This window comes from Aotus nancymaae, unplaced genomic scaffold (genome assembly GCF_030222135.1).
Source record: "Aotus nancymaae isolate 86718 unplaced genomic scaffold, 86718_ANA_hifiasm-v0.15.2.pri h1tg000079l, whole genome shotgun sequence".
Taxonomy (NCBI): Eukaryota; Metazoa; Chordata; class Mammalia; order Primates; family Aotidae; genus Aotus; species Aotus nancymaae.
In genome coordinates this window covers 21,711,519-21,739,494 of record NW_026988494.1, presented here as the reverse complement: position 1 = coordinate 21,739,494, position 27,976 = coordinate 21,711,519, and the positions used below count along the sequence as shown (strand labels likewise).

Sequence of the window (27,976 nt, the reverse complement as noted above, 5' to 3'; positions counted from 1 at the left end):
TGGCTAGGCTGGTCTTGAACTCCAGACCTCAGATGATCCACCCACCTTGGCCTCCCAAAGTGCTGGAATTACAGACGTGAGCCACCGTGCCCAGCCCAGCTGGCCGATTTCTTGGGACAAGTAGAGCAACCCAACCACAGCAGGCTTGACCCGGCCTCTGAAAAAGAGCAACACCCTGTCCGTCTCTTCTTGATTCGCTCTTCTTTTTCCTCTGCTTCCTTTCTTCTGTATCCATCAAAGGGTCTCTGATTTCTGTGTTCAGGAAACAGCTAATTTCTAGTGAGTGTGTGGGAATAGCAACAGGGAAGAGGAGGGCGGGGATAGGAGAAGTGACCGATCATGTCTCGGGGCTGATTGCCTGTGCCAGGTAGAACCTCAGTACTTAACGGCACTGTCTGCTGACTCCACTTGAGTAAAGAGATAGCGTCTGAGGAGCATGATGATCGTAGTAATCACCGCCTTGGCAGGGTGCGTTCCAGGTGGGCTGTCACCAAGGCAGGGATAAAAGGGAGCCAGAGGAGGCAAAAAGGCTCTGGGGTGGGAGCAGAGAGTGTGTCAACCAGATGTGTCAGCAGGTCCAGGCAGCCATGCAGGAGCAGAGGGGCTGAGCCACCCAGCCCTCCCCAACCATGCCCTTTCGTCTCCTCTCCTCTCCCCGCTCCCTCTTTCCCCCTTCCCTCCCCTGTCTCCCCTCCTTGTCAAGGCCTGCTCTGGAAAGGGGGTGGTTACACTCCTCCAACATAAAAGGGAAACCATGGCAAGAGCTGGATAAACCACACTGGGTGCCCCTCTCTCAGGCTGGGTGGTGATTTGGACAAAAGACTGAGCCTTAAGTGAGAGGAGTGAAATGCATGCTGGGAGCCCCGCCCTCCTCAGCAGAGTGAGTGGGGACTAGTAGGAGTGACTTCCTGGCACTTCCATGAGGCCCTGCCTCCTCTGTCCCCTCAGTCCCCTCAGGGGCCTCTGAAGAGCACAGAGGTGACCACACCATTATACGTGTGGCTCCAGGACGCACCTGGACAGCGCCACTTTCCCCTCCTCCGACAATCAGCCCACCACCCCCCAAACTCCCCCGTACCTCCTTGCCCCTATGTGTGACTCGATGGCCACAACCTTCCCACAGCCTCAGCCTGAGCCTCTGAGCTTTCCTTGTGTGTCATCCAGAATACCAGATCCTACTGTTTTGGAATTCCTCTACTCTGCGGTTTAAAGCAAAGGAATCAAGTTCATACCAAACCAATTAAAACAGAGCGAGCAGGCCTTACATCATATTTTCCCTTGGTTTCTTTCTTCCCTTTGGGGCCAGCTGACTGCCTGCCCACCACCGGCTGGGGCAAGATTATTTGACACTCCGCCTCCATTAAGCTTAGGTCATGGATGGTCACTCTGTGGGAAGACAGCTTGGGAAGGGAGGTCGGGGAAGCAGGAGGCCGCCGTTCTACAGAAAACAGAGGCTGGAGCCAGCAGTTGTACTTGTTTTGTTCTGTTTGGGTTTTTTTTAAAAGCTAGGATAAAAGTTCCTGTGGCCAATGGATAGTTTCCCCTTTTTCCTTCTCCCCTTACTGCCGGGGTCAGTGCAGTCCCTGGGGTCTGTACATCTGGGTTCTGTCCCAGCACACCCCCCCACCGCCGCCGCCATTGCCAGCCCCAAGGTACAGTTGTGGAGAGGCAGGATCTTGTATGTCATCATCCCCCTCAAGGTAGCTGGTAGATGTGAATGCTTGAAAATGTCCCCTCCACCCAGGCCTGCCTCACCCCAGCTATCAGTGGTAAGGCGAAGGCAGTTATGGGCTGAGGACAACACAGGGCCCAGGGCAAGCGATGACTCTGATCTGACATGACACGCCCAGATGACTGCACAGTCTTCCTCACTCCCTTTGTGTGCAGTTGAATGAGCAGCAGCAGCAGCTGAGAGCCTCACAGGCTTCTGAGCCTCCTCCGGAACACACACGTGTATACATGCAGCATGCATGCAGGTGAGCCTGTACATACACACGTGCAGAGAGACAGATGCAAACCTGGGTATGTGAACAGCTGGAGTCAAGCAGCCCAGCTCCTCCCATCTTGTAAGACATGATCCACTGTGGCCAAGACGTAGAGAGTGGGGCTTACTCCTCCCTAACTCCCTAACAAGGAGATGAAAGCTTCCAGACTGTTAGTGAGCCTGAGGGGTGTTTAAATGCTCATTCTCCACCCTCTCTGCATCGCTGGTTAGGCTGCATCTTCTGGAGTCAGGCCAGTTTAGACTTGGAGTCACGTTAGGGGTGGCTCGGCATGCCTCCAGCCCTGGAAAAATCAGTATGGGTCTCCCATCCCTTACAGCCTCCATTCTCGGAGTCATGGCTCTATGAGGGTTGGCTTTCCAGCTCCCTGTCTTCCCATTCTCCTGTCTGCTCTCTCCTGCCTCTAACTGGTGTGCACAGCAGAATCATTCCAGTGCCCACCTAGTACTGTGGAGTCTCTGCTGGCCTAGAATGTGGCGCTGTGTTATAAGCAAGGTTGATCCAAACTTGCTTAGAAGCAACCTTGATGCTGGGTGCGGTGGCTCACATCTGTAATCCCAGCACTTTGGGAAGCCGAGGCAGGCGGATCACTTGAGGTCAGGAGTTTGAGACCAGCCTGGCCAACATAATGAAACCCCATCTCTACCAAAAATATAAAAAATTAGCCAGGTGTGGTAGTGCATGCCTGTAATCCCAGCTACTCCGGAGGCTGAGGCAGGAGAATCACTTGAACCTGGGAGGTGAAAGTTGCAGTGAGCTGAGATTATGCCACTGCACTCCAGCCTGGATGACAGAACGAGACTCCATTCCAAAAAAAAAAAAAAAGCAACCTTGTTATAAGGAATAATTATGATCCATTTGGAATCTGCAGACTTTGAAGGGTAGGCGCTTCTTTCTGTAGCTCTAAAGCATGAAGCTCTGGAGTTGGTGGGGGAAGCGCTGATGAAAGGATACTTGTGCCATGAATAGGTTGGGGTGATGAGTGATTGATGGTCCCCGATGGGCTTCCCAGAGGACCAGGACAGAAGCTCCATGCAAGGGCTGCAAAGGGAGCTTGGACCAGAGCTGCCTCTGTAGAGGAAGCTCCCACACCCGCGACACACACACCCATCCATACGTCAAGCACAGTTGCAGCTGCCAGACTGAGTGCCTGGCCTGGGAACAGGGTGGTGGGGAATGGAGGGGGAGTAGACAGTGGTCGCCCGCTGAATGTGCATCAGCGTCTGTACTCAGCAGGACCGTGTGTCTCTTCAGCAACCCCTGGTGCGACTGAGAGGCGGCGCCAGCATCGGGGAGGGCCGCGTGGAGGTGCTTAAAAACGGAGAATGGGGGACTGTCTGCGATGACAAGTGGGACCTGGTGTCAGCCAGTGTGGTCTGCAGAGAGCTGGGCTTTGGGAGTGCCAAAGAGGCAGTCACTGGCTCCCGACTGGGACAAGGTAAGAAATGGGGAGGCTGGAGGGACCTCTCTTCCTGGGAGCAAGGTGCTGTGAGCCCAGCCTGGCTGCTCAGTGAGCTCTCCGGCAATCCTGACTTGCCCTCCTCCCTTTAGTGGCTGCCTGGGAGAGAATCCTGGACCTCTCCCTAGACAGCTGAAAGGGCCCTTAGAGAACATTGAGATCCTATTTTATGGATTTGGAAGCTGAGGCCCAAAGAATGGAGTAAACATCCAAGGTGAGATGACATATTCGCAGCCAGTGAATACTCTGTCGTGGGTCTCAACTCCTAACCCAGTGCTCTCTGCTGCCCCACCAAAAAAGCTGGAGTTCTCAGACCCCTCCTCCAGGAGAGGGCCTCCAAGTTCAGCAGACTGAGCCACTCTGTACAGCAGAAGGACCCAATGCCATGTTACTTTTCCTCCCTGGAGCAGCCCTGCAAATATCCCCTCCCTGACAGCAGAGAAAGGGAACAAGAGACTGCCCCCGGATGTCCTCAGACTAATTGAGAAAGGGCCTGCTTTTTATTAACTGTCCTGAACAAATCTTTCATGTGAGCAAAAAACAGAAGTAGAGGAGGCTTTCAAGCGGGTCCCTTGGTGGAAAGTGATGTTGCAACCAGAAGGTGACCCAGAAGAGGCCACTTCTCCTCCCCAGCCATCTGCACGAAAACCACTTATCCTCGTGAGCCTTGGTCATTCAGCAGGAGGAGTTTTCACCCCAAACAGACTGGGCAGCCTGGGAGTGCCCAGCCCTCACTGAGACAACTGTGACTTGAGCGAGAGAAGTCATAGTCATTTCCTGGAATCTTTTCAGCTTTGACCAGCAGGGAGGCTGCTGAAGACCATGGGCGGCTGTGGCTGGGAAGGGATGGGTAGGAAGCAGAATGGGCTGCAGGCAAGGGGTGGGGTGGCCTGTCTAGTGGGGAGGGGATATTTCCATAGTGTCAGATGTCGGGCCATCACCCCACAGAAAGGAATGTGGTGAGGTCACTGATCACAGCCTGGAGGAAATGATAGTCCCCACTAGCCCAGGGCCTGACACCACATTCAGTGGTTTTCTGTGTGAGACTCCCAAATCCTGCATTGAACTTAACTTCCAGCTGAGTCAAAGACCATGGAGCTTTCCCCCTTCTAGAAGTGGAGCTCATCTGTCTAGTGCCATTGGCTGGTTGTTTCTGCGGCCTACCCAGGCCCTAGGCTGCAGTGGGTCAGCTCTTACAGGGTCTCCTGACGTTAGAAGGAGGCCTGCATTCCAGTGGCCGAGAGAGAGAGTCCTGGAATCACGGACAGCGCTGCTGGAGAGGACCTCGGGTCCTCTAGTCCAAGAGATGAGGAGAACAAGTCTGAGGTCACCCCAACCATTGCTGGCAGAGAAAGACCGAAACCCAAGTCTTCTAACTCTCAGATGCTTCTTCCTTATACCCACCTTGGCCCAGTCCTGTTCTCATTCGGAATGTCTCTCTGTCTCTGTTCTCCAGTCCCTGCAAGCTTCCAGGTGTGCACTGAAGTTTGGGGGGTGGGGTACACTGAGTCACATCGTGCCACCTGGCAGCGTCCACTGGGCCATGTAACAGGGTTCCTTCCCTGGGCACAGTGAGCTCCTCAGGATCCCCTGGATCTTTTTTGAGACAGAGTTTCACTCAGTCACCTAGTGCAGTGGCGTGATCTCAGCTTACTGCAACCTCCACCTCCTGAGTACAAGCGACTCTCCTGCCTTAGCCTCCTGAGTAGCTGGGATTATGGATGTGCACCACCACACCCAGGCAGTTTTTGTATTTTTAGTAGAGACGGGGTTTCACCATGTTGGCCAGGCTGGTCTCGAACTCCTGACCTCAAGTAATCCACCCACCTCGGCCTCCCACAGTGCTGGGATTATAGACGTCAGCCACCGCACCCGGCCTCCCTGGATCTTGACTTTCCCTGCAGTCATTTACTGATTGGCCGACGTGTGAGTTCATGCTCTCCCAGGGCCTCCAGGACAAAGACCACTCATTCTGAGGAATAAACAGGCCCTCGATGACATGAACATTCCATTTATCATGGGTGTGTGCTGTGTGACCTAATTACTTCACTGCCCAGAGCAGCCAGAGGTTTCCAGGGACCTGCAGAACGCTGGGAGAAAGAGGCATTTGGCATTTTGATGCTGTCCTTGAAAGAACCAGTGGGTGATTGTTCATCTCCTGTCATGCTGGGCAGGGTCAACTCCAGTAGGCAGAAAGGGAAAGTACCACATTTAATGTCAAGTCACAGAGCAGACAGGGTCAGCCCCTTGGTTCTGGCTCTAGCTGATGGACTCCGACTGCATCCACAGCCAGGAGGCGTGAAAAGGCAAGGACTGGGAGGCAGGCAATCTGAGTCCTCCTACCCGGCCTGGCCACCTGTTTGCTTGGTAACCTTGATCAACTTTCTGGGCCTCAGATTCTTCACTGTGGAATGACGTGGCTGGATACACGCTGCCTGCAGCTCTGACTGGCTCCAGCCTCAGCAGCATAGACGTGAGGTCCTGGTCAGGCTCTGCACTCTGCCTCAGGACCCTGCCCACATCGGGACCCCAACTGCCTGTTGGTGCCTCCACCTCCCTGCAAGGCTGCATGCCCCTTGAGGGGAGCACCTGTATCTTTATCTCCATGTCCTTAGTACCAAGTCTGCCAGCACGCAGCGCTCCAGAGATGTTCATGTTAAACGAAAGAATGAATGAATGTGTTCCAGTTGAATAAGTAGGGTCAGCAGTACAAATACTTGGTGAAGAAGTTCTAATACTAGACCAGTGATGTCTGATAGAAACAGAATAGGACTCAAGCCTATAATTCCGGGACTTTGGGAAGCAGAAGTGGGAGAATCACTTGAGCCTGGGAGTTCAAGACCAGCCTGGCCAACATAGTGAGACCCCCCTCTACAAATTTTTCATTTTTACTTTTGTGACCGAGTCTCACTCTGTCGCCCAGGCTGGAGTGCAGTGGCAGGATCTGAGCTTATTGCTGAGCCTCCCAGATTCAAGCAATTCTCCTGCCTCAGCCTCACGAGTAACTGGGACTACAGGCGTGTGCCATCACGCCTGGCTAAGTTTTTATATTTTTAGTAGAATTGGGGTTTCACCATGTTAGCCAGGATAGTCTCAATCTCCTGACCTTGTGATCTACCTGCCTTGGCCTCCCAAAATGTTGGAATTGTAGGCGTGAGCCACCGCTCCCGGCTCTACAAAATTTTTTTAAAAAATTAGCCAGGCATGGTGGCACACACTTGTCCCAGCTACTCAGAAGGCTTAGTTGGGAGGATCCCTTGAGCCTGGGAGATGGAGGTTGCAGTGAACCATGATCGCGCCACTGCACTCTAGCTTGAGCAACACAGCGAGACTCTGTCTCTCAAAAAGAAAAGAAACAGAACAGGAACCACATATGTAACTTCGCATTTTTTAGCAGCCACAATTTTAAAAAGATGACTTTAATTTTAATAATGTATTTTCTTTAATCCAGTGTTTCCAAAATATTATTTCAACATGTAATCAATATGAATGCTATTAATGAGATCATTTGCATATTTGGTGCTAAGTCTTTGAAATCCAGTACGTATTTTACACTTACAGACATCTCAGTGTGTCTGCATTTCTGAGTACTCACTCATTGGCCCGGACTCATGAAAGCCATAACACGGCTCCACTCAGAAGTGTAGACAAAGTGGCTGGCTACATTTCAAGTGCCCAATAGCCACATGTGGCTGGTGGTTCCCATGCTGGAGGGGGCAGCTACAGATGGGTGGCTTTAAAACCCTTTTGCACGCAATCCCCAAGAAGGAATGCATGTGACAAGATCCGTCACACATGCAAAACTCCAGCAAAAGTTTTGTAAACAAGAGCTTAGATTTACAACACGCAGAACCCGTGATGTGTCCTATTCTGTTCTCTTGTGCTTCTACAATCTGATTGTAACCAGCTTAGCTGACGGTTCAGACTACCCATTGGCCTGGACCCATGGAAGCCAAACACAGCTGCAAGATGTTAGACGTGGCTTTTCCACTGCACCCTAATTCTGCCTCAAGCCTGTGCTCACCTAGAGCAGGGTTTGTATGTGGGGAAGAACACAGCCAACGTGGAGATGTGAGAAGGAACAATTCAGGGTGCTCCAGAACCCAGGAGTAGGTGACAGCCGCAGGTCAAGGATTCAGAATGCAAATCCCAGGTCAGCAGAAGCCATAGACACCATGGGCACGCTGAAGCCAGATGCTCGGTCCAGTGTCCTTCAGAGCCTCTTCCACCTGCCCAATGCATGGAACTCAGTGGGGCAGGAAGAGGGTGAGCCATGCTGGGCCTCCTTCTCCGTGCCCTTCCTTGGATGCACCATGAGTATGCAAGCTTCGGGAGGGTGGCCCTGCCCCCCTGGGGCCTCCTCCCCGATGTCTGAGAGCCACACAAGTTTACATGGAAGTTCAGCCAGGAGACTGACCAGTTGAGTCTGAAGCATGCTAGGCTCTTAAGTCGGCTTTTCCTGCCCTGTCTACTCTTGAGCTGTCATCTTAGCAATCACACACATTGGCTGAGTGCTCTTCGGCCTGGATCCTGGAATGGAGAATCATTTATTCCACAAATACTCTGCTCTCCAGGAGCTCACGTCAAGTGGGAGAAATAAGAAAAACCTAAGAAATAACTTACACAAAACAAATAGATGATATAGAAGACATAATACTAAAAATACCGACCATTTACTGAGTCCCTAGTCACTTGACATACTTGACATATTCTTCATTCCCCGTAATCTCATCCTGGGCCGGGTGCAGGGGTGGCTCACGCCTGTAATCCCAGCACTTTGGGAGGCCGAGGTGGGCAGATCACTTGAGGTCAGGAGTTAGAGACCAGTCTGGCCAACATGGTGAAACCCTGTCTCTACTGAAAATACAAAAATTAGCTGGGTGTGGTGGTACGTGCCTGTAGTCCCAGCCATTTGGGGGTGCTGAGGCAGGAGAATCGCTTGAACCCGGAAGGCAGAGGTTGCAGTGAGCTGAGATCGCGCCATTGTACTCCAGCCTGGGCAACACAGCAAGACTTCATCTCAAAAAAAGAAAAAAAAATCCTGACCTGGCAAAACATATATTATAATTAATTGCCCTTTTAACAGATGAGGAAGGTGGAGCTAAAGCTTTTATCACTCTTTAAGGATTCCCCACTCTCTAATCTTCAACCTCAAGCTGAATTCAGTCTCAGGCCGCCTGCCCAGCTCATGGCCGCTTGAGCAAGACACGTAAAAAGCAAAAGTTCAGAGGTCTTTCAAGCTGCACCATGAAGGAGGACGGAGTTGGGGTTTTCCTTCAAGGCATGCTTCTCCTTAGATGGAGGCAGAAAGAGGGCAGTCCAGGAGGCAGGAGACAGCGAGGGCTTCCCTCGAGGGAGCAGAGCTCGGGCGTTTGGACCAGATCAGCCCAGCTGCTTCCTAGACAGAACCTTCTGCTCTTACCCAACATAGGGTTTCCTCTCCTGACTCCCCTGAATGAGCAGCAGAAACTTGGCGAGACCACGCCCAGGTGTCAGCCTGCCTGGTTTGAATCCTGACTCCCCATTGGGTTAGAGACTTAATCTTTGGTCTTCTGATTCCTTATTTTGGGGGGTTGCTGGGATGACTAAGTGAGTTAATACAGGCAATGTGGCACATAGTAAGTGCTTGCTGTATATCAGCTACCAGCCTCATCACCCCATCATCATCCTCACAGTCACCAAACGAGCCCGTGATCCGATTGGATCTGAGGTCCCAGGTTGTCGCATGTCTCTGTGTCCATGAGCTGTGGCCCTGGCTTGCTTCCTGGGCTCTGATTAGGATCGGTGTCTTGTCACAACCTTTCCACGCTTGTCCTTCGGTGCTTCCAGCTACCATCACTGATGCATTTTTATGCATTTTATAAAATACCAAGGAATTGATAGCATTTATGAATTTCCAAGGAAACAGAAACTTGGCTCTTGCCGGCTAATACTGGTTAATCTAGAAGTTGGTTTTTGCCCTCAGTAAGCCTTGATACCAGCTGTCTCTAGAACCCCCCAGTAGGGCTGAGGGCCCTCCTTTGAGCCCCAGAGGACCTATCGTGACCGTCATCTTTGTTATTGACAATGTCATATCACAAGACTTTGTGTAAGTTCTGCCTCCCTCAGGAACCAGGAGCAATTCTGCCTCCAGAAAGACGGGTGAGGCAGGCTCTTGCCCCGTCTTTGAATCCTCAGCACCTAGCAGGGAGGTGGAGAGTAACGGGCGTGATATCTATGTCTGTGTCACTAGCTCCTGAGTACTGGACTGTGCTCTGTGATTTTCCTGCACTCCATCCATACCTTTATTTTTAAAATCCCTTTTTCTAACTCAGTCCAATTTGTACATGCCATCTGTTTCCTGCAGGGACCCCGATAAATACAGCAATAGTCGTCCCTTTGAGATTCATAAATGCATAGAATATTAAAGTCGGGAAGGAAACTTACACAGCCTCTAGTCCAATTCCTCTGGACTAGGAAAGGATGATAGAATACTCGTATTCAGAGAGGCTAAGTGATCTGACCAAGATCACACGTCAAATTAGTAGCAAACTTTATTTGCTTGTACGGGATAAGTGAATCCCAAGAGAGCTGGCTCTGTTCTCTCTGGGGAGAAGAGGCTTGGGTCATTGAGCTGATTACGAGAGGCAGTGAAGGGAGTTCTGAGGATGGGAAGGGCATGTTCTTACCGTACAGGACTTTCTTGCCAATCCAGAAAGTTTCCTTTCAAAGCCTTCATAGCGCACGCTCATTCTCCCTCTGCAGGGATCGGACCCATCCACCTCAACGAGATCCAGTGCACGGGCAATGAGAAGTCCATCATAGACTGCAAGTTCAATGCCGAGTCTCAGGGCTGCAACCATGAGGAGGACGCTGGTGTGAGATGCAACATCCCTGCCATGGGCTTGCAGAAAAAGGTGAGGGGGCTGGACACCTAGAGGGGACTGTAACTGAGGCTGCAGAAAGTACAGACGCAGAGCTCCAGGATGAACCAGAAGCGATCAGGTGCTGCTGTGAGTACCGCTGCTGACATTGCCACTTGATATTTGCGGTGTTCACTTCCCCTCTGAACCTCAGGCCTGGCCCTGGCCTGGCAGCAGGCCCAAGCCCCTGTGTGCAGCATGAGCTGGAAAGGCCCTGCCTCCCTGCATGTTAATATCTAAATTGAGTTACCTCATCTGTGCCCCACCACCTTCAAAAACAGGCGTGGGACCAGCTAGCCACAACCTTATCAAAGCTGGCTGGAGGTGTTCTGTTTTCTCTGTTCATGTTCAGAAAAACACTGGGCCGCCACACACTTTGCTCGTTTCTTTAAGACCTTGTGCTCCTGCCACTGAGAACCAAAGGAGCAGGAAAAGGGAAATGTCTGGGCGGTTTTAAAGAGACTTTGAGAAGGACTGACCTTCCCTGGCATCCTCCTTGGGCGAGGAGGTGGAGAGGATGAGGACAGAGGCTCCTGGCTGACCACGAGGTCCCTTAGGCTCCATTGTCACTGGTGGGGTCAGACCCTGCTCACCAGAAAGCTGTGTGGTTTCTAGGATGCTGGCACCTGTTTGGGGCCCTGGAATTGACCAGCTGTGTTTTGTGTCAAGTTAGACCTGCATGCCAGCTACACTGTGCCCTCCAGTCTTTTCTAGAAAACTAGAAAAGCCCCCCAATGCGTGATGTGTCCAGATTCCTTGCAGAACAGTCAAACCCTTCTCCCTGTCATGGAGGCCACCCCAGGCCTGGCCCACCTTGGAGAACCACGGCAACGTCTTGGAGCCTTGGGAAGTGTCCTTGGTGACCACATGTTTTCCTGGCCCCAGAGGCAACGAGGCAACCACATTCTGCAGCCAGAGCCTCTGAGGGTTGCCTTGGCTTTAGGACCTAGAACAGGAACGCTGCTCTGGCTCGGGCAGGGAAGGGCTGGAGGGAAGCGGATGCACTGGAGAGAGACGAGCGATAAAACCCACAGGTGAAGACTTTTGACAGGATGTGAGACAAGAGAGTGGGAGATGTCAAGAATCTTGAATAACAGAGCAGATTCAGAATCCCAGCAAACTATGACCTATGGGCCAAACCCATTCCTTCTTCTGGTTTTTTGTTTATTCATTTGTTTTTTGAGACAGGGTCTTGCTCTGTTGCCCAAGCTGGAGTGCAGTGGTATGATCATAGCTCACTGCAACCTCAAATTCTGGGCTCAAGGGATCCCCCCACCTTGGCCTCCCAAGTAGGTGGGACTACAGGTGTTCACCACCATGCCTGGCTAATTTTTTAGATTTGTTTTTTGTAGAGATGGGGTCTTGCTGTGTTGCGCAGGCTGGTCTCAAACTCCTGGGCTCAAGTGATCCTCCCACCTCAGCCCCTCGAAGTGCTGGGATTATAGGCATAAGCCACCATACCCAGCGTGTTTTTTAAAATGCAGTGGTATTGGAACGTGGCCACACCCAGTCATTTAGGGTAAAGAAAAAAGACAAGTTCAGATGTGTGATCTCTGAGATGCCAAGTGCTGTTGTCAGACAGGCAGCTAGTTAGGTGGGTCTCAGAGAAGCCAGCAAGGGGCCATGGGACAAGATGCTAGCAGTCACCTGAACCCGCCAGGAAGAGGGTGTGGCAAAGAGAAAAGGGCCCAGGCAGGAGTCTTGGGGGTTCCAACATGTCAAGCTCCCGAGAGCGCATCCTCCCAAAGAGCAGCCCCCACTGATAGGCTCCTGGGCAGCAGAGTCAGCTTCTGCTTTGGTGCTCAGTGGAGTCACTGGACCTCCCCAGCTGCTTAGGGTGCCTGGGGTAGGGACCTCACTCTAAGACCATGTTAGGCACGGTGCTGCCACCAGGGGGCTCCCAAGGGTGCTGCTGAATCTGTGTGTGCCTCCGGCAGCACCAGACTTAGAACAACACCAGGACACTGGGGCAGATGGCAGCGTAGTGGGGAAGCCCTCCGTCCCTCTTGGTGACCATTGCCTTCCTTTCTGTCTGCAGCTGCGCCTGAACGGGGGCCGCAATCCCTACGAGGGCCGAGTGGAGGTGCTGGTGGAGAGAAACGGGTCCCTTGTGTGGGGGACGGTATGTGGCCAGAACTGGGGCATCGTGGAGGCCATGGTGGTCTGCCGCCAGCTGGGCCTGGGATTTGCCAGCAACGCCTTTCAGGTGAGAAACTCCAGCCTCAGACCCACACTCACTGCCCTCCCCCGCCCTGTGTAGTCTGACCACACTGTCTTCAATCAGCCCTCCCTCCCACGTACCTTCCCCAGTCATGCAGGAAAGACAGAACAAGGTGCCCTGGAAGGACTCGGAGGCAGGGAGCCTCGCTCCAGCCACAGCGCTGCTCCTTACAGGCCTGAGTCCTCCCTCAGGCGGGTCACTCCCACCTCTGCTCGATTTCTCAGCTGCAGAACGAGGAGCTGAGCTCTTTTCATGCTCCACTCCTGCTTTGCACACTGGAGTTCACTCCGGGCTCAAGGCTCATCCTGGGGGGTCCTGATGTGCCATGTGCAGAAGGAAGCAACTCAGTCCTTCGAAGAGGTGGTGACCCCCAGCCCAAGGCTCACCCTTCCCTAATGCTTTAGCTTGCTTGCTTGGAAGCCCGCTCTGGTCTAAACACGGTTCCCCACTGACATCTCTGCCTAATGCATTCTCCCGCTGACACACTAGGAAATCTCCAAGCCTTGTCACATCAGCTGCACTTCCTCCCACTGCCCCTTCTCCAAAGAGAGAGAGACTCAGCTGAGAACAGCTGAGCTCTGGTCCTCGTTCCCACCCTCCCGCCCCCATCACAAAGCAGCAACAAAAGAGGAGGCCCGGTTCTAATCCCGACGCATTGCCACCAGCCGGCTGTGTAACGGTCTGGGGCAAAGCAGCCACCCTTCCCTCCCTCAGCTATCCTCCCTGTGATATGGAATGAATAATCCCAAGTCCTCAGTGTCCTGGCTTTAAACACATCCATTAAGCAGCTTACACAAGAGGAAGATGCTTGGAGACCCTCTTGTGTTGTTATTAATCCTGACTCCAGCTCTCCTTCCCCAGTGGCCTTTGTTGGGGCCCAAGAAAGGGGTTTAGGGAGCAAAGAGGAGGACTCCCGCATCCTTACTGAGCCTGACTGTCTCCCATGAGCTGGATGGGTCCCAGGTCACTCTGATGGGAGGTGCTGAGCCCTGAGCAGAAGCTGCCCAGGGTCCCCTGCCCTGTGGCTCCTCATTCCAGCATCCAGTAGGAACGGGCCTTTGAAACAGCTGCCCACGCCCTCTGGGAGCTCGGGTTCCCCAGGCAACGAAGTGTTTCTGCTAATCTTTTTATGACAAGCCAGGACACTCTCTAAATCTCCAAAGAGAGTGGAAAAAAACAGTGCCACATTTCAAGAGAGTCTTTGTCCAGATATTTTTGTTGCCTGTCATCTCATTCCTAAGACACCTGGGCCTCAACTGGGGTCATGAAATAGGCCTAGGGCTGATGTCTGTACCATATCTGCCACTCATTACAAGCCCTGTCCCCTCTCAAGTCCCCAGTTTTTTCATGGGTATTGGTCAAAAAGAGAAACAGAACCGATAGGTTGTATAAATGTGTATTTATGTGTGTGTGTGTGTGTGTGTGTGTGTGTGTGTGTGTGTGTGTGTGTGTGCTATCAACCAATATATATTTATGCAAATATATTCCACCAAAATATATTTATGCTATGTATGAATATATATTTATGTGTGTGTATAGCTACAAACACACACACACACACAGCATAAATATATTTCTTTTAAGGAACTGCCTCCTCCAGTGATGGGGTTGGCAAGGCTGAAGCCTGCAGGGTAGACCAGCAGGCTGGAAGCATTGGTGTTGCAGTCCGAAGTCAGTCTGTGGTCAGAATGGTCTCTTCCTTGGGGGGCTCCAGGTATTATTTACCCCTTAAAATCTTCAACTGATAGGATGAGAATCCACCATATTATGGAGGGTAATCTGCCTTACTCAGAGATTACAATGTTAATCTCAGCTAAAAACAGCTTCACAGAAACATCTAGAATAGTGTTTGACCAAATATCTGGGTACTGTAGCTTAGCCAAGTTGACAGATACTATGAACCATCACAGGAGAGTTTAGATGAGATAGTAATACTTCCAAGGCCTTTCCTATCCTGATGGTCTCTCTCTGATGATCCCAAGAAGACTTCCCTGAGCTCTAATCCTGCCTCATCCTCCAAGTCTGAGAGACCCGAGGAACACAGAACCTGTGTTCTCATCCCGTTTCTGTACCCGATGGCCCTATTCTGCTCCTCATTTTTCTCTGCTGGAAACTACTCTGAAGTGTGAGTAAATCCTAACAGTATTTTGAAGCCCCATAGAGCAAAGGGGCCAAATAAATCCCAGCATCCTAAGCCTCAGATCTCCTCAGCCTCTGTGTAGAACTACTCTATGAAATGCTCTTTAAACTGGGGAAAAATCTAAATTCAGAAGTTCATCTTTGTAATATGTCTAACATATTACATATTAATACATTGACATATGCAAATAGATTTTTTCTCTCCTACCCTTTCCAATCAACCAGTAGCATCTTCCTGGAGCATGGTGTTAAGTAGGATTCTGAGATCCCATTTGGGCTTAGAGGAGGGGTGCTGTGATTGATTAGCAATGTCTGCCTTGGCTCAGGACTAGGGAGTGGGCAACCTGAGTTGTGCGCACCTGCCATTCCTGATAAACAGCCCTGCAGTGTTTGACCACAACTTTAGCCCTACTTCCTGGAAGGAGAGAGTGACAGAGTCCAAGTGCTAGGGTCAGGAGAGCTGGATTCCCACTCAGTCTACCACCAACTAACTGTGCAGCTTGGGCAGGGGACTCTCTGTGCCCCAGCTATCTCCATTGATAAAATGGGATCATAAAACGGGATTTTTGTGAGGCTGCAAGTTGTTAGGGTATGAGAAAGTGACAGTTCAAGGTGATGTACCCACCATTTGTTTTGTTGGTTCATCCAGGAGACCTGGTATTGGCACGGAGATGTCTACGCCAACAAAGTGGTCATGAGCGGAGTGAAGTGCTCAGGAACGGAGCTGTCCCTGGCGCACTGCCGCCACGACGGGGAGGACGTGGCCTGCCCCCAGGGCGGGGTGCAGTACGGGGCCGGAGTTGCCTGCTCAGAAAGTGAGAACTCATGGGGGTCACACCTCACCTTCCCCACCGGGCTCCTGAGGGGACCACAGTCCCATCAGTTATTCCTTGAGAGACTCTAAAGCCTTGCCGTGAGCCAAGCAATAGAAGGTGGAATGAAACACTAAGGGAGAAAAAGTAGGGGCAGGAGGGATGACCACCACCCCAACCACAGATCGCTGCCTATGACGTAGTGGGGAGGACAGTGGGAGGGAGGGGCTGCAGTCTGGGAGCCCTGGGTTCAGTCACAGGACCACTGCGACTTCAGTGACCCAGGGCAGACGACATGACTGGGAGCTCCTCCGTTACGCCAGTTAAGTGAGGACGATGACACCTTCCACGTGTGTTGGCTTCCTCCCTCCACCTCCTCCCTAGAGAAGTTCCTATTTCAGACCCTGGAGGTCACTTAGCTGCCTGGTAGCTCGCTGGGAGTCCTGGAGAGACTGGTCCCATAGAAGGGAATGCCAGCCAGGATTCAGAATGACCCACTTCCTGAGGCCTCCCTCCCACTCTGAGAGAAGAGGAGCAGTAGACAACCCTGTGGAATGCTGTCCTCCTCAGCCCAAGCCCTGCCCTCCTTTTCCTGGCCTTATAATAAAACCCACATGTAGCCATCTTCATTGGGAGGCGCAAGTACTGGCCAGAGAACTTGAGAGCAGACCCTGCCTTCTTGGCTGATCATGGCAAAGCATGTCAGCCTCTGTGGTCTATGGTTGTTGTTTTCCCTAGGAATTAGAAATCAAGTGTGACAATGAATGTTTGCAAGTGCTTGGTAAACAAAGAAGCACTGTCATTCTGCCATCACGGAGAATGCGGGATTGAACTCAGCCCAGCAGGTGCGTCTCCTACCCACCCCACCACCTTTTTTTTTTAATTGAGACGGAGTCTCGCTCTGTCACCCAGGCTGGAGTGCAATGGCACAATCTTGGTTCACTGCAGCCTCTGCCTCCTGGGTTCAAGTAATTCTCTGCCGCAGGCTCCTGAGTAGCTGGGATTGCAGGCGCTCGCCACCATGCCTGGCTAATTTTTGTATTTTTAGTAGAGACAGGGTTTCACCATGTTGGCCAGGCTGGTCTTGAACTCTTGACCTCGTGATCCACTCGCCTCAGCCTCCCAAAGTGTTGGGATTACAGGCGTGAGCCACCGGCGCCTGGTCCATCAACCCCTTGCCCACCAACCCCTTTTAGACTCACTAGCATCTCCTAGCCCACGCAAAGCAGGATCTCAGGGCAAGCTTCTCTGGGCAGACATCACAAGCTGTCACATCCTGTGTGTGAGGAGAGATGGTGAGATCACCACCTTACCAGCTCCCCAGAGGAGGGCATCCCAGCAGAGAGGAATAGCCACACCCCTGTCAGGAGCCTTTTCTTTATTTATCAATTTATTTATATGTGCAATATCCCATCTTTTCCTCAAGGAAATTAAGATAATACAAACCTAAATACAATTCAAGATAGCATAAAATAAAAATAGATGAAAGATAGACAGCTGATAGCAAAATGGTTGTGGCTTAAAATGGAGCCAGGGAGAGGTTAATTTTAAAAATGCATACTGGGGTTTCTATACATTTATTATGAGTAGGTCATTAATTTCACAGCGAGCTTCCTAGCAGCCAGAGGAAAGAGAAAACTGGTCATTAATATAACTAACAGTACTTTGTGAGACGGAAACAAACCCATGAGTCAAGAGAAGCCCACAACTCTGAATGAAGAGATCAAAGGGAATTGCTCTCTGAGGACTGAGATTTATGAGATGAACGATGTCCTCATATCCTCATGGAAGATCCAAATATGAGTTTCATGGGGTGATTCCTCAGAATGCTCCACAGCTCAGGCTGAAGCGTCACTAGGAGTGTGTCTGCAGTGGGGCAGTAGCCTTTGGGGCCAGGAACACAGCTCTTGGCTGGTCTGGCTAAATGCATGTTAGAGCATTCAGGGAAATAAAGTAATTCTTCAGGCAACCCTTCCTAATATCTTACTCTCACCCCACCAATTGCATATACTGGAAATCTCCACATCCTCCTGATTCTCCCTCTTGCCTACCATCCCCACGTCCAATCCCTCTTGATTTTTACCTCTCAGTATGTTCTCAACCTCCTCTGTGTCTTCCCATGCCCCTGTTGCTGCCTGTGTCCAGATGACCACCTTCCACACAGCATCACTGCAAAGGAGGTCCCCACAGTGACACGTGCCCCTGCGGTGGCTTCCTCTCCTCTCCTTTCCCCAAAGCCAGAGCCAAGACCACCTGCCACTTAAATCCCACCCAAGGTCCCACCGCACTTCCGTGACTAGGGGCTCACACAGGGCTCACATTGTCCAGCCCCCTCCCAGGCCACCCCTACCCATCCTCAGCATCTGCACCACACTGGCTTTGACCCTCCCTCGTGCCACAGGGGCCTGGCACAGGCTGGTTTTTTTGTCTGAAGCCTCCCCCAACCTCATCCTTTGTATATTTCCTCCAATCCCCACTCATCCTTCAGAGAACAACTAAAACACGGCTTCTCCCAAAGAAGCCTTCCTGACCACCCACCCGACAGGCTCCTCCTGTTACAATTCCCATCATGCCCCACATTTCTCCTGCCAGCTCTTGTAGTAGTAATTATTATGGGCTTAATATGTCTCTCTCTCGCTAGAGTCTGGGGTAGTTCCACATCTGGCTTGCTCAGCTCCGTTCAGAGGGCCCAGCATAGTACATCGTAATACTTGAGCCATGGGTAGGTGGAAGGAGGCCACTTAGGTGCTCTGCTGCCTGCTGGATGCAAAGGAGGCCAAGTCCCAACCCATGGCAGGTGTTGACAGTGCAGGTCCCAGCCTACCAGCTACGCACAAACCATGGCACATTAACAGATCCCTCTCCTCATGAGCTGGAGAGCAGGCCCAAGTGGAGACTCCCGTGCTTAACTCAGAGGTACTCAGAGGAGCTGTCTACTAATAAGAGACTCACACGACACCCTCATAAAAACAAGCATGCCCAGAATACTTGGTGCAGGGCAATGCTGCATCCTGGCATAGCCTCCATGAAGTAATACTTGTCAAATCAATGGTGGTCTCCTGACTTACGGCTTCCGTGCCCTACCCCTCATGCCATCTGTGTGCGCCCCTTCTCTGCCCTTCAGTTCCACAACCAGTTCTTGTGAATGGATCTGCTTTCTAGAGGATGCCAGCTCTGCCAGGTGCCAGTGAGCTCACAGCATTTACTGAGAACCCGCTGAGCTCTGCCACAGCCTATAAGCCTAGTGGGGAGGAGGGGGAGAAGGGAGACAGAGCTCCCTCCAGGTGCTGGTGAACTTGAGAGAAGCCAAACTCACAGACTATGCTTGCTTGAAATTTATAAGCAATTCTGCCAAGCAATCTAGGGGGAAAAAATTACAAGCAGCTGGTCAAAATAAAAGATGGCAGAATCTTGTGATCACTAATTCATATATTGCATTTTTCTGTGTCTAGAAATGTTCACTGAAAGAGCCCCCCCCTTTTTTTTTTTTTTTTTTTGAGATAGAGTCTTGCTCTGTTGCCCAGGCTGGAGTGCAGTGGCACGATCTTGGCTCACTGCAGCCTCCACCTCCCGGGTTCAAGCGATTCTCCTGCCTCAGCCTCCCAAGTAGCTGGGACTACAGGCACGTGCCACCACACCTGGCTGATTTTTGTTATTTTTAGTAGAGACGGGGTTTTACCATATTGGCCAGGCTGGTCTCAAACTCCTGACCTTGTAATCCTCCCACCTCGGCCTCCTAAAGTGCTGGGATTACAGGTGTCAGCCACCGCCCCCGGCTGAAAGCACACTCTTAAGGGTAAAGCCTACAGTTAATCCTTTTGCAAAGAAGCTAAGCGTCCTAATACAGTTGTTTAGTAAACACAGATTGTAGCCATCAGTTTTTTTTTAACACCTGCTATGTGCAGTGCACTAATTGAGTAAATCAAGCATTTAAAAGACAGGCACCTGGGGAAAACTCATACGGCAGCAGTGTGTGCAGTGGAACCTGGAAGAACCTGCGAGAAGGCAGTTTGGCAAGAGGAATCAGAGACTTAAAAATAGATGGTCCTTTCTCCTAGCAATTTCACTTGTAGAAATGTATCCTCAAAAAAAAAATAAGTTATATGCACAGATGTACTACAGGGTGTTTATCACAGCTTATAACAAAAATTCCAAGCAACCAATGTATCTAAAATTATGAGAGCTAGGAATTAAATATGTAGCCATGAAGTGAATGTGCCGTAATGGATATATGTCAGCGTGAAAATATGTTAAGATGTATTTTAAGGGGAACAGTATTAGCACATCATATATCTACATACAGTATTATACATGTTCATTCCCAGAAGCAGCAGACTAAGGCATTAGGAGTGTTCTCTCTGGGTAGCACAATCACATCGTTACTGTTGGTTTTTTTTGCATTTTATTATGGAAAATTTGAAGCCACTTGAAAGTAGAATAATAGAATCAACCCCCATGTGCTCATCACCCACATTCAGTGCTTCCCAGGAGCTGGGTCTGCTAACCATGGTCTGTGCTTAGCTGGTAGCCTAGGACCAGGTGAGTGAGATGTCAAGATCTCATTCATCTGCACCGATAACTGAGGAGTTGTCAAAGAGGACTCAGAGCAGAGGGAAAGAGTAACTTAGGGTCTTGCTAAACAAGAAGGTAACCTTGAGCAGCCCTTGAGCCATTCCTGAAGTTGATGGCAGGCAGGAGAGGGCTTTGTCGCAGCTCAAGAATCAGAAGTAGAACCCTTGGGAAGGGGGTCTTTTGTCTTGCTGACTGGCGTGCCGTCCTCCCCAGCCGCCCCAGACCTGGTCCTCAACGCGGAGATGGTGCAGCAGACCACTTACCTGGAGGACCGGCCCATGTTCATGCTGCAGTGCGCCATGGAGGAGAACTGCCTCTCAGCCTCGGCTGCGCAGACCAACCCCACCACGGGCTACCGCCGGCTCCTGCGCTTCTCCTCCCAGATCCACAACAACGGCCAGTCCGACTTCCGGCCCAAGAATGGCCGCCACGCGTGGATCTGGCATGACTGTCACAGGTAGGCCCGGCCCACCACCCTCCCCACTAAGCTGCCCGGCGGACATCCTGCAGGCCCCAGATGGGGGTTCAGAGTTGCCAGGGTCACTTAGAGCCAAGAGGCTGCATGGCCCACAGAAAGGTTCCCCCTAAAGGGGGCTTGCGTCTGCCACACTGGTTGTCACATTTCCCGAAGACATTCTCCACTCCAAGTTCCCTTGGCCTGCTGCCCTTCTTCCTGCCCCCAGTGCTTCTAACGTCAGGAAACACACTTTGAGTGCCCATACCCTCCTCAGTGACCTTCAGCCCACGGTTTCCAAGTGTGTCCACAGGTTTGTGCCAGGTACTCTAGGCTCTGTGGTTGTTGGACTCTGAGTTCCTTTAGAAATAGTCCCAGCCTGTAATCCCTGAACTTTTGGAGACAGAGGCGGGCGGGTCAGGAGTTCAAGACCATCCAGACCAACATGGTTAAACCCTGTCTCTACTAAAATAGAAAAAATTAGCTGGGTGTGGTGGCACACGCCTGTAATCCCAGCTACTGGGGAAGCTGAGGCAGGGGAATCGCTTGAACCTGGGAGGTGGAGGTTGCAGTGAGCTGAGATCATGCTACCCCACTCTAGCCTGGGTGACAGAGCAAGACTCTATCTCAAAAAAAATATGTATATATATATTCCACATACTGGTATATATTTTAAATACCTCTAGGAAGACAGTGGATGGGAAACTGCAGTCTGGGCCCAGGAGTCCTGAGACCTGGTCTCTAAACGCAGCCATGCCTCTAGCCAGCTGTATGATGTTGGCTCAGCTGGGCCGTGTTGCCTGGGACCTCGCCTGTCCCTTCCAGCTCTGTCAGTTTGTAGACCTGATCCCAGTGCTACAAATCCCAGGCAAGGACAGAACAGGGTGAAATCCTACAGCCAGCCCTGGCTGGAGCCACCACAGGCCATTTGCTCATCCTCTCCCCTTTCCTCTGTTTTCCCTTTCTTTGCCTGGCCTCTTAATCTAATCCAGAACCTGTTGTCTCTGCCTGTCCAGGGATTTTCTTGCTCAGACCTGAGCTGGGTGGGTAGAGGGAAGAGAAACAGGTGTGCTCTTGGAAAGGAAGGGAGAGAGCCCTCTGCCACTTAATACAGCAGGAAGCCCCCTTTGGGGCTGCAGACTGTGACCTAGTCATTGCCCTTCTCCACACTTGGAAGGCCCATCTGTACAACCGAGGCTTTGCACTACATCCCTGCTTCTCAAAGTCAGGTCCTCGGACTGGTGGTATCGGCCACCACATGAGAGCCTGGGAGCTCTTCAATCCCAGGGCACACTGCAGACCTAAGCATCAGCATCTGCATTTAGCAGGACTCTCAGGTGGCCGTGTGCACACTGAAGTCCGAGAAGCCCTCGTCTAGATGTTAGGCTCTGTAGCAGCTCTGGAATGTGGCCATCACTGTTACGGGCAGAACATGTCCTGGCCCCTTCTAAGTGTCAAGCCCAGTGAAAGCTCGTTTTCCTAGGGAAGGACACAGAGGTTGGGAGTTGTCCCTTGCCCAAGATAACGTTAGGAGTTGCAGAGAGCAGGGATCTGGGCTTGGACCTGTCTGACTCCAAAGCACATACCCTTTTTCTTTTTTCTCTGCTGACTCTGCTCAGAAATCTATCTTTGGCTTTTTTTTTTTTTTTTTTTTTTTTCATATCGCAACCGATGACCTAGTCACATTCAGATCAGTTTGGGATAGAGTTGTTCAACTAGTCTCACAAGAAAGGACTATGGTAGAATTCAGTGAATGTTCTGAATGTCCTAATTAGCCCAAGAAGGTGTGGCTTTTTTGTTTTTTTTTTTTTTGAGATGGACTTTTGCTCTTGTCACCCAGGCTGGAGTGCAATGCCATGATCTCGGCTCACTGCAACCTCTGCCTCCTGGGTTCAAGTGATTCTCCTCTCTCAGTCTCCCAAGTAGCTGGGATTACAGGCGCATGCCATTATGCCCAGCTAATTTTTGTATTTTTAGTAGAGATGGGGTTTTATTATATTGGTCAGGCTGGTCTTGAACTCCTGACCTCAGGTGATCTGCCCACCTCGGCCTCCCAAAGTGCTGAGATTACAGATGTGAGCCACTGCGTTCGGCCGAAGGTGCAGTCTTTATAGAGAAGCACGCCAGTCTTCTTCAGGGTGTAAGTCAGAGTAAAGTTATGACGATATGGGTGCTTGGCTCCCTTTGGGGAATGTGTGGGTGGAACCCCTGGGCAGGCAGGGGCTGTTGCTGCCTATGGGTCTATAAGCAGAAGATAATTGCATCTCAGCCCTGCATATGGCGGCCCACCCAGAGATTACATGGTAGGAACCTCTCTGTGCCATATACTTACTCTCCAAGGATCGATCTCCTCCAAGAATAGGTACACAGTGACGTCCTGGAAATGTTCTTCTGATCTAGCCCTGGGGACTGTGGCTCCCTGCCCCTGCCACATACCGCTTTTCCTGTGGTCTGTTTTATTTCTTTGCTTACAGATATTCCAGTCAATGGCTTGGGAGGGGAAGGAAGGACATGCTGAGCACATGTACCTTCTGCTCTCCCTGTCCTGGTCCGTAGCTGAGAAACGATGACCATAAGATCCTAGGGCCCTTAAGGTGGGTCCCTTGAGCACCAGGTGACTTTGCCAGGTGCTGTGGGAGGAACAGGATTCCAGGCCTCAAACCTCTGTTGGTTTCCTTTGGGAAGCTGATGAGAGCTGGCTTGTCCTCTCCTCAAAACAAATATTTCTGGAAGTTTAATAGCCTATGTCAGCAGATTTGCAGACACTCCGAAGGCCATCTGGAGCCTGGCTTGAGAACCCTGGCTCAAATTAGTGGGAATGGGAAAAAAATGCTGTTTCCAGTTTAACTGATGCTGCCTCGAGGAGGGCTCTGTTCTTGGAAAGCCCTTGGCTGAAACACCAAGATTGGCCACCTTGGAAGTTTGCATGGCAACCAGACCTGGAGGAAGGTGCCCCCGGAGTTGTTCTGTCTCACGTGCACTACACCCTGGCCAATGTTCTCCATGCGGTCCCTCTCCTGCCGCTTGTGGGGATGCCCCCACTCGACTGGCACGATGTGCCACAGCTCTGACAGGGGACAGAGCACTGGGCACAGATGCACACCAGGCTGCACAGGCCTAGGGGCTTGGCCCTCCCACCTCAGGGGAGCCCCAGGAGAGCAGCTAGGAGTTGGAGAAGCAGGGGGAGTGGGCTCCAGCTCAGATGACAGTCCTCCGGGTCAGGGATGGCATGGCTGCAAAGAGGAGAGACTCCCTTCCCTCCACCCTGCCTGCCACATGTGCGGCGCAGCTTCCCGGCAGGATCAAAGCCCACAGATGTGATGTGGCCCCTGGGAGCCCATCTGAGACCCTCATCATATCTGTGGGGCTTGCTGCTGCCAAGGGGCTGCCTGGCACAGGGGGATGGCAGGTGGAGCGGGCAGAAGGGCCTCTGCCTTCCCGGCAGCTCCTCCCGGGATGGAAATACCCTCAGTGTTCTCTGAAAAGAGGACAGGAGGGTTGCCCCACTATTGCAGAGCACCTCCAGGACTGTTCATTCCAGATGCCCCGGGGGCACATGGCTACAGTGGGAAAAGATGTAGAGCTCAAGCATCTCCTCTACGAGGGGCACCAAGGCTGACCAGGAGTTTCACTGGGGCCACCAATGACCCAGGATAGCAAAGAACATACCTGCAGCTCCCATCTTCCTCTAAACCAGCTTTATCTGCCATTCGTTTTGCATCTAACACCTCCTCCCTTGGCGAGTGCCATGTCTTAATAAAACACTGAGCTCTGGGCTAGGCGCAGTGGCTCACATCTGTAATTACAGTACTTTGGGAGGCTGAGGCAGGCAGATCATGAGGTCAGGAGATTAAGACCTTCCTGGCTAACATGGTGAAACCCTATCTCTACTAAAAATACAAAAAATTAGCCAGGTGTGGTGGTGGGCGCCTGTAATCCCAGCTACTTAGGAGGCTGAGGCAGAAGAATTGCTTGAACCTGGGTGGCAGAGGCTGCAGTGAGCCGAGATCACACCACTGTACTCCAGCCTGGGCAATGAATCAAGACTCTTTCTCAAAAAAAAAAAAAAAAAATTTGCCAGGCACAGTGATGCACACCTATAGTCCTAGCTCCTCAAGAGGCTGAAGCAGGAGAATCGCTGGAACCTGGGAGGCAGAGGTTGCAGTGACCCAGGATTACACCACCACACTCCAGCCTGGGTGACAGAGTGAGACTCCGTCTCAAGAAAAACAAAACCAAAAACCACTGAGCTCTGGGGTCTCACGGTAGAAGGCTGTGCCTCCTTTTGTCGAGATCAAGTGACCTCCGCCAAGCGTCAGGCTCTCTCCCCTTAGCGTCTGGATTTTCCTTCCAAGTCCAAGCTTCCCTAACTCTACCCCAGGGATCCAAGCCCCTCCTAGATGCCACAGCAGCTCAGCCTGAGAAGAGGAGGAATATCTTCCTCGACAGACTTGCCATCCCATCCTCCCAGAGTCCTGTGCATTTCCTGGGGGGTATGGGTGGGTAGTGCTGGTGGCGGGGGATGCTCAAGGCTCTAATCCAGGCAGCTGGGAAAAAGATGTAGCCCCAGGGAGGGGTGACCGCATACGCCCAAGAGGCAGAGAGGAGATGCCCAGGACAGAAGCCAGGGAAAACTGGGAGGCCACGAAACCAGCTGCTCCCCTCTGAGTGTTTGCAGGGGAAAAAATGAAGCTGGGGAAGACTTAAATCAAGTCTGCAGGAAGCCGAGGAGCGGGACAGGGTCAGCCTTACAAGAGTCTGTCTGTGCGCTCCGTCTGAATTCTGTTTAGACAACGGAGCATCAACCTATTTCTCTTCAGTCTTTCCAGCTGGTAAACATGGTCACATAAGCCCCTCTCTGAGCAATGCAGACATTTTTTAGGCAGTGAGTCAGACCTCATGTCTCTTCTTGCTCCTTCAAGAAGCCAAAATAGACTTTTTTCAAAGTCGTCACTTCAAAGGCCACAAAATGCCTCCTTGTGAACGTTCTCAGTGGACCCTGGGCTCCGTGTCATTTTACCCAGAAACATGAGTGACTGAAGGAAGCCCAACTTAGCAACTCCCGCTATTTTTAGCACAGGCAAATGCAGGAGGAAGGGAAAAGAGCCTCAAATTTCCTCCCAGGAAGCCTGTTCTGTTCCTGTTCATTGCTGTCTTCCCCATGCGCTCACGGCCATACACAGCAGAGGGAACCTGAGGCCAAACGCAGGCGGCTGCGGAAGTGTAGGCGCGGTGTGAGTGGACGTGATAAAACTCCTGCTGCTGTTACTGCTGCGATGGGAGTGTCGCAGGCAGGGGGTCAGGTATGTCAAGGCCTCAGCACTCATCTGTTACCAGCCTTGCATTAGGTATTTGACACCATTCACCTTATTCAATTCTGCAGCTCCGAGAGCGAGAACGGATAAAGCCACCCTCCTCTCTTTGCCGAAGAGGAAGCGCAGATCATGCACCAACAAAGGAGCCTCTGCTCTCATGACTTGGCAACTTGTTCCTCAGTTTCCCCCATTTTCCAGATGTCCCTGTAATGGCGGAGACAAGCGTGTAGGAACTGTTGCACGTTGCAGGTTGGAATTGGGCTAAGACAACCTGCTCCCTTCAGCCCTGGGCTTGGGCCGGGCAGGCTCTGGGAAGGCCCGCAGCCACAGGCAACAACCTCGTTTCCCTTGTTTATTCTGAACCAAGGGCTGTTCTAAACCAAGCACATCGCATTGTGTTCCAAGACTGCATCTGTTCTCAATTCCTCCCGAGGGAAGAGAGGGAGCGTTGTTATGTAAACCAGCGGCGAGGGACTTGCAGCCTGCCTGCACAAGCTCTCCTGGCAGAACTCCCTTCCGGAACCCCAGGGACGCGCCTCCCTTTGCCGCTGCAGCGTGCTCCCGAGGACGAGTCTGTGTCTCCTTCCCAGAAGGCCTCCCAGCTGTCTTTCTGCTGCTTCTTGCTCTATTTGTGCAACGTGAGGAGCTCAGACTCGCTGCTCACCTCCCAGGGCTGGAGGCGAAGCTGCAGGCCCTTACTGACCGGGTCTGAAGCACGGGCACGACCCTAGGGCACCTGCATGTCCTGTGCAGGGCACACGTTCTGTTCCTTTCCGTCTCTCCCCCTGAACCACGCCTCCTTCCCTTTTTTTGTTGTTTTCTCCCTACCATATTCCATTTCAAATGACACCAAAATGGGGGGTTTTTTAATTAGTCCAAAGAAAGTGCATCAACCATGAAGGGGCAGTGAGAGCCAGTTGCACGCTTATTAAAAACAATAGCTGACCAGGCACGGTGGCTCACGCTTGTAATCCCAGCACTTTGGGAGGCCGAGGCGGGTGGATCACGAGGTCAACAGATCAAGACCATCCTGGTCAACATGGTGAAACCTCGTCTCTACTAAAAATACAAAAAATTAGCTGGGCATGGTGGCGCGTGCCTGTAATCCCAGCTATTCAGGAGGCTGAGGCAGGAGAACTGCCTGAACCCAGGAGGCGGAGGTTGCGGTGAGCCGAGATCGCGCCATTGCACTCCAGCCTGGGTAACAAGAGCGAAACTCTGTCTCAAAAAAAAAAAAAATTAGCTGGGTGTGGTGGTGGGCACCTGTAATCCCAGCTACTCTGGGGGCTGAGGCAGAAGAATTGCTTGAACCCAGGAGGTGGAGGTTGCGGTGAGTCGAGATCGTGCCACTGCACTCCAGCCTGGCAACAGAGTGAGACTTGGTCTCAAAAAAAAAAAAAAAAACCAATAGCTGGAGTTCCTTTGCTTATCGTATGCAGTGCTGGCTAATCCGCTCACCTTCCCGGTGCCCACAGCACCCCATGCGTTATGATGATCATTCCCGTTCAGTGGAGGAGAGGACGGAGGCATAGCAAGATGAGCGGCTATCTGACTCCAGAGCCCTGAAGCTGCCTCTGACATACCGGCTTCCCTTTCCTCAGGCCCCTATCATCCACTCCTCTCCCTACCCAGCCCCTTCTTGTCCCCTAGAAGTTTTCCCAGAGGCAAATAGCCAGCCAGGCCTCTGCTTGCAAGCAGCAGTTGCTCCAGAAACTGACCTCCAGGCCATCTCTCTCTCGCTGCAGGCACTACCACAGCATGGAGGTGTTCACCCACTATGACCTGCTGAACCTCAATGGCACCAAGGTGGCAGAGGGCCACAAGGCCAGCTTCTGCTTGGAGGACACAGAGTGTGAAGGAGGTATCTATGGGCGGAATGGGGAGATGGGAGGCTTCAGAGGGACTCCAGTGCCCCTACCTCCACGATCACCTGGCTGGAGCCCAGGCCTGGTGCTCACCCTATGTCACTCTGACCATTACCGCCGTTTCCTACCTGGACTTTCCTTAACTATAGAGAGGCACTGGGAGCATGGGCACAACCTGGTTCCAGGGGCACCAGGATCCCCCAGAGCTGTGCTGACGGGAACTGGTCAGTCCAC

General features: G+C 51.8%; 1 protein-coding gene across 1 annotated transcript in view; it reads left to right on the top strand.

Annotated features, from left to right (window-relative positions):
• LOXL2 (lysyl oxidase like 2) overlaps window positions 1-27,976 on the top strand; it is a 93,038-nt gene that overhangs the window by 59,011 nt on the left and 6,051 nt on the right. Inside the window, exons 6-11 of the mRNA XM_021665141.2 lie at window positions 3,258-3,441; window positions 10,207-10,358; window positions 12,403-12,570; window positions 15,374-15,539; window positions 20,322-20,565; window positions 27,623-27,738. Of these exons, the coding sequence (XP_021520816.1) occupies window positions 3,258-3,441; window positions 10,207-10,358; window positions 12,403-12,570; window positions 15,374-15,539; window positions 20,322-20,565; window positions 27,623-27,738 (1,030 nt within the window). The remainder of the gene's footprint in view (window positions 1-3,257; window positions 3,442-10,206; window positions 10,359-12,402; window positions 12,571-15,373; window positions 15,540-20,321; window positions 20,566-27,622; window positions 27,739-27,976) is intronic.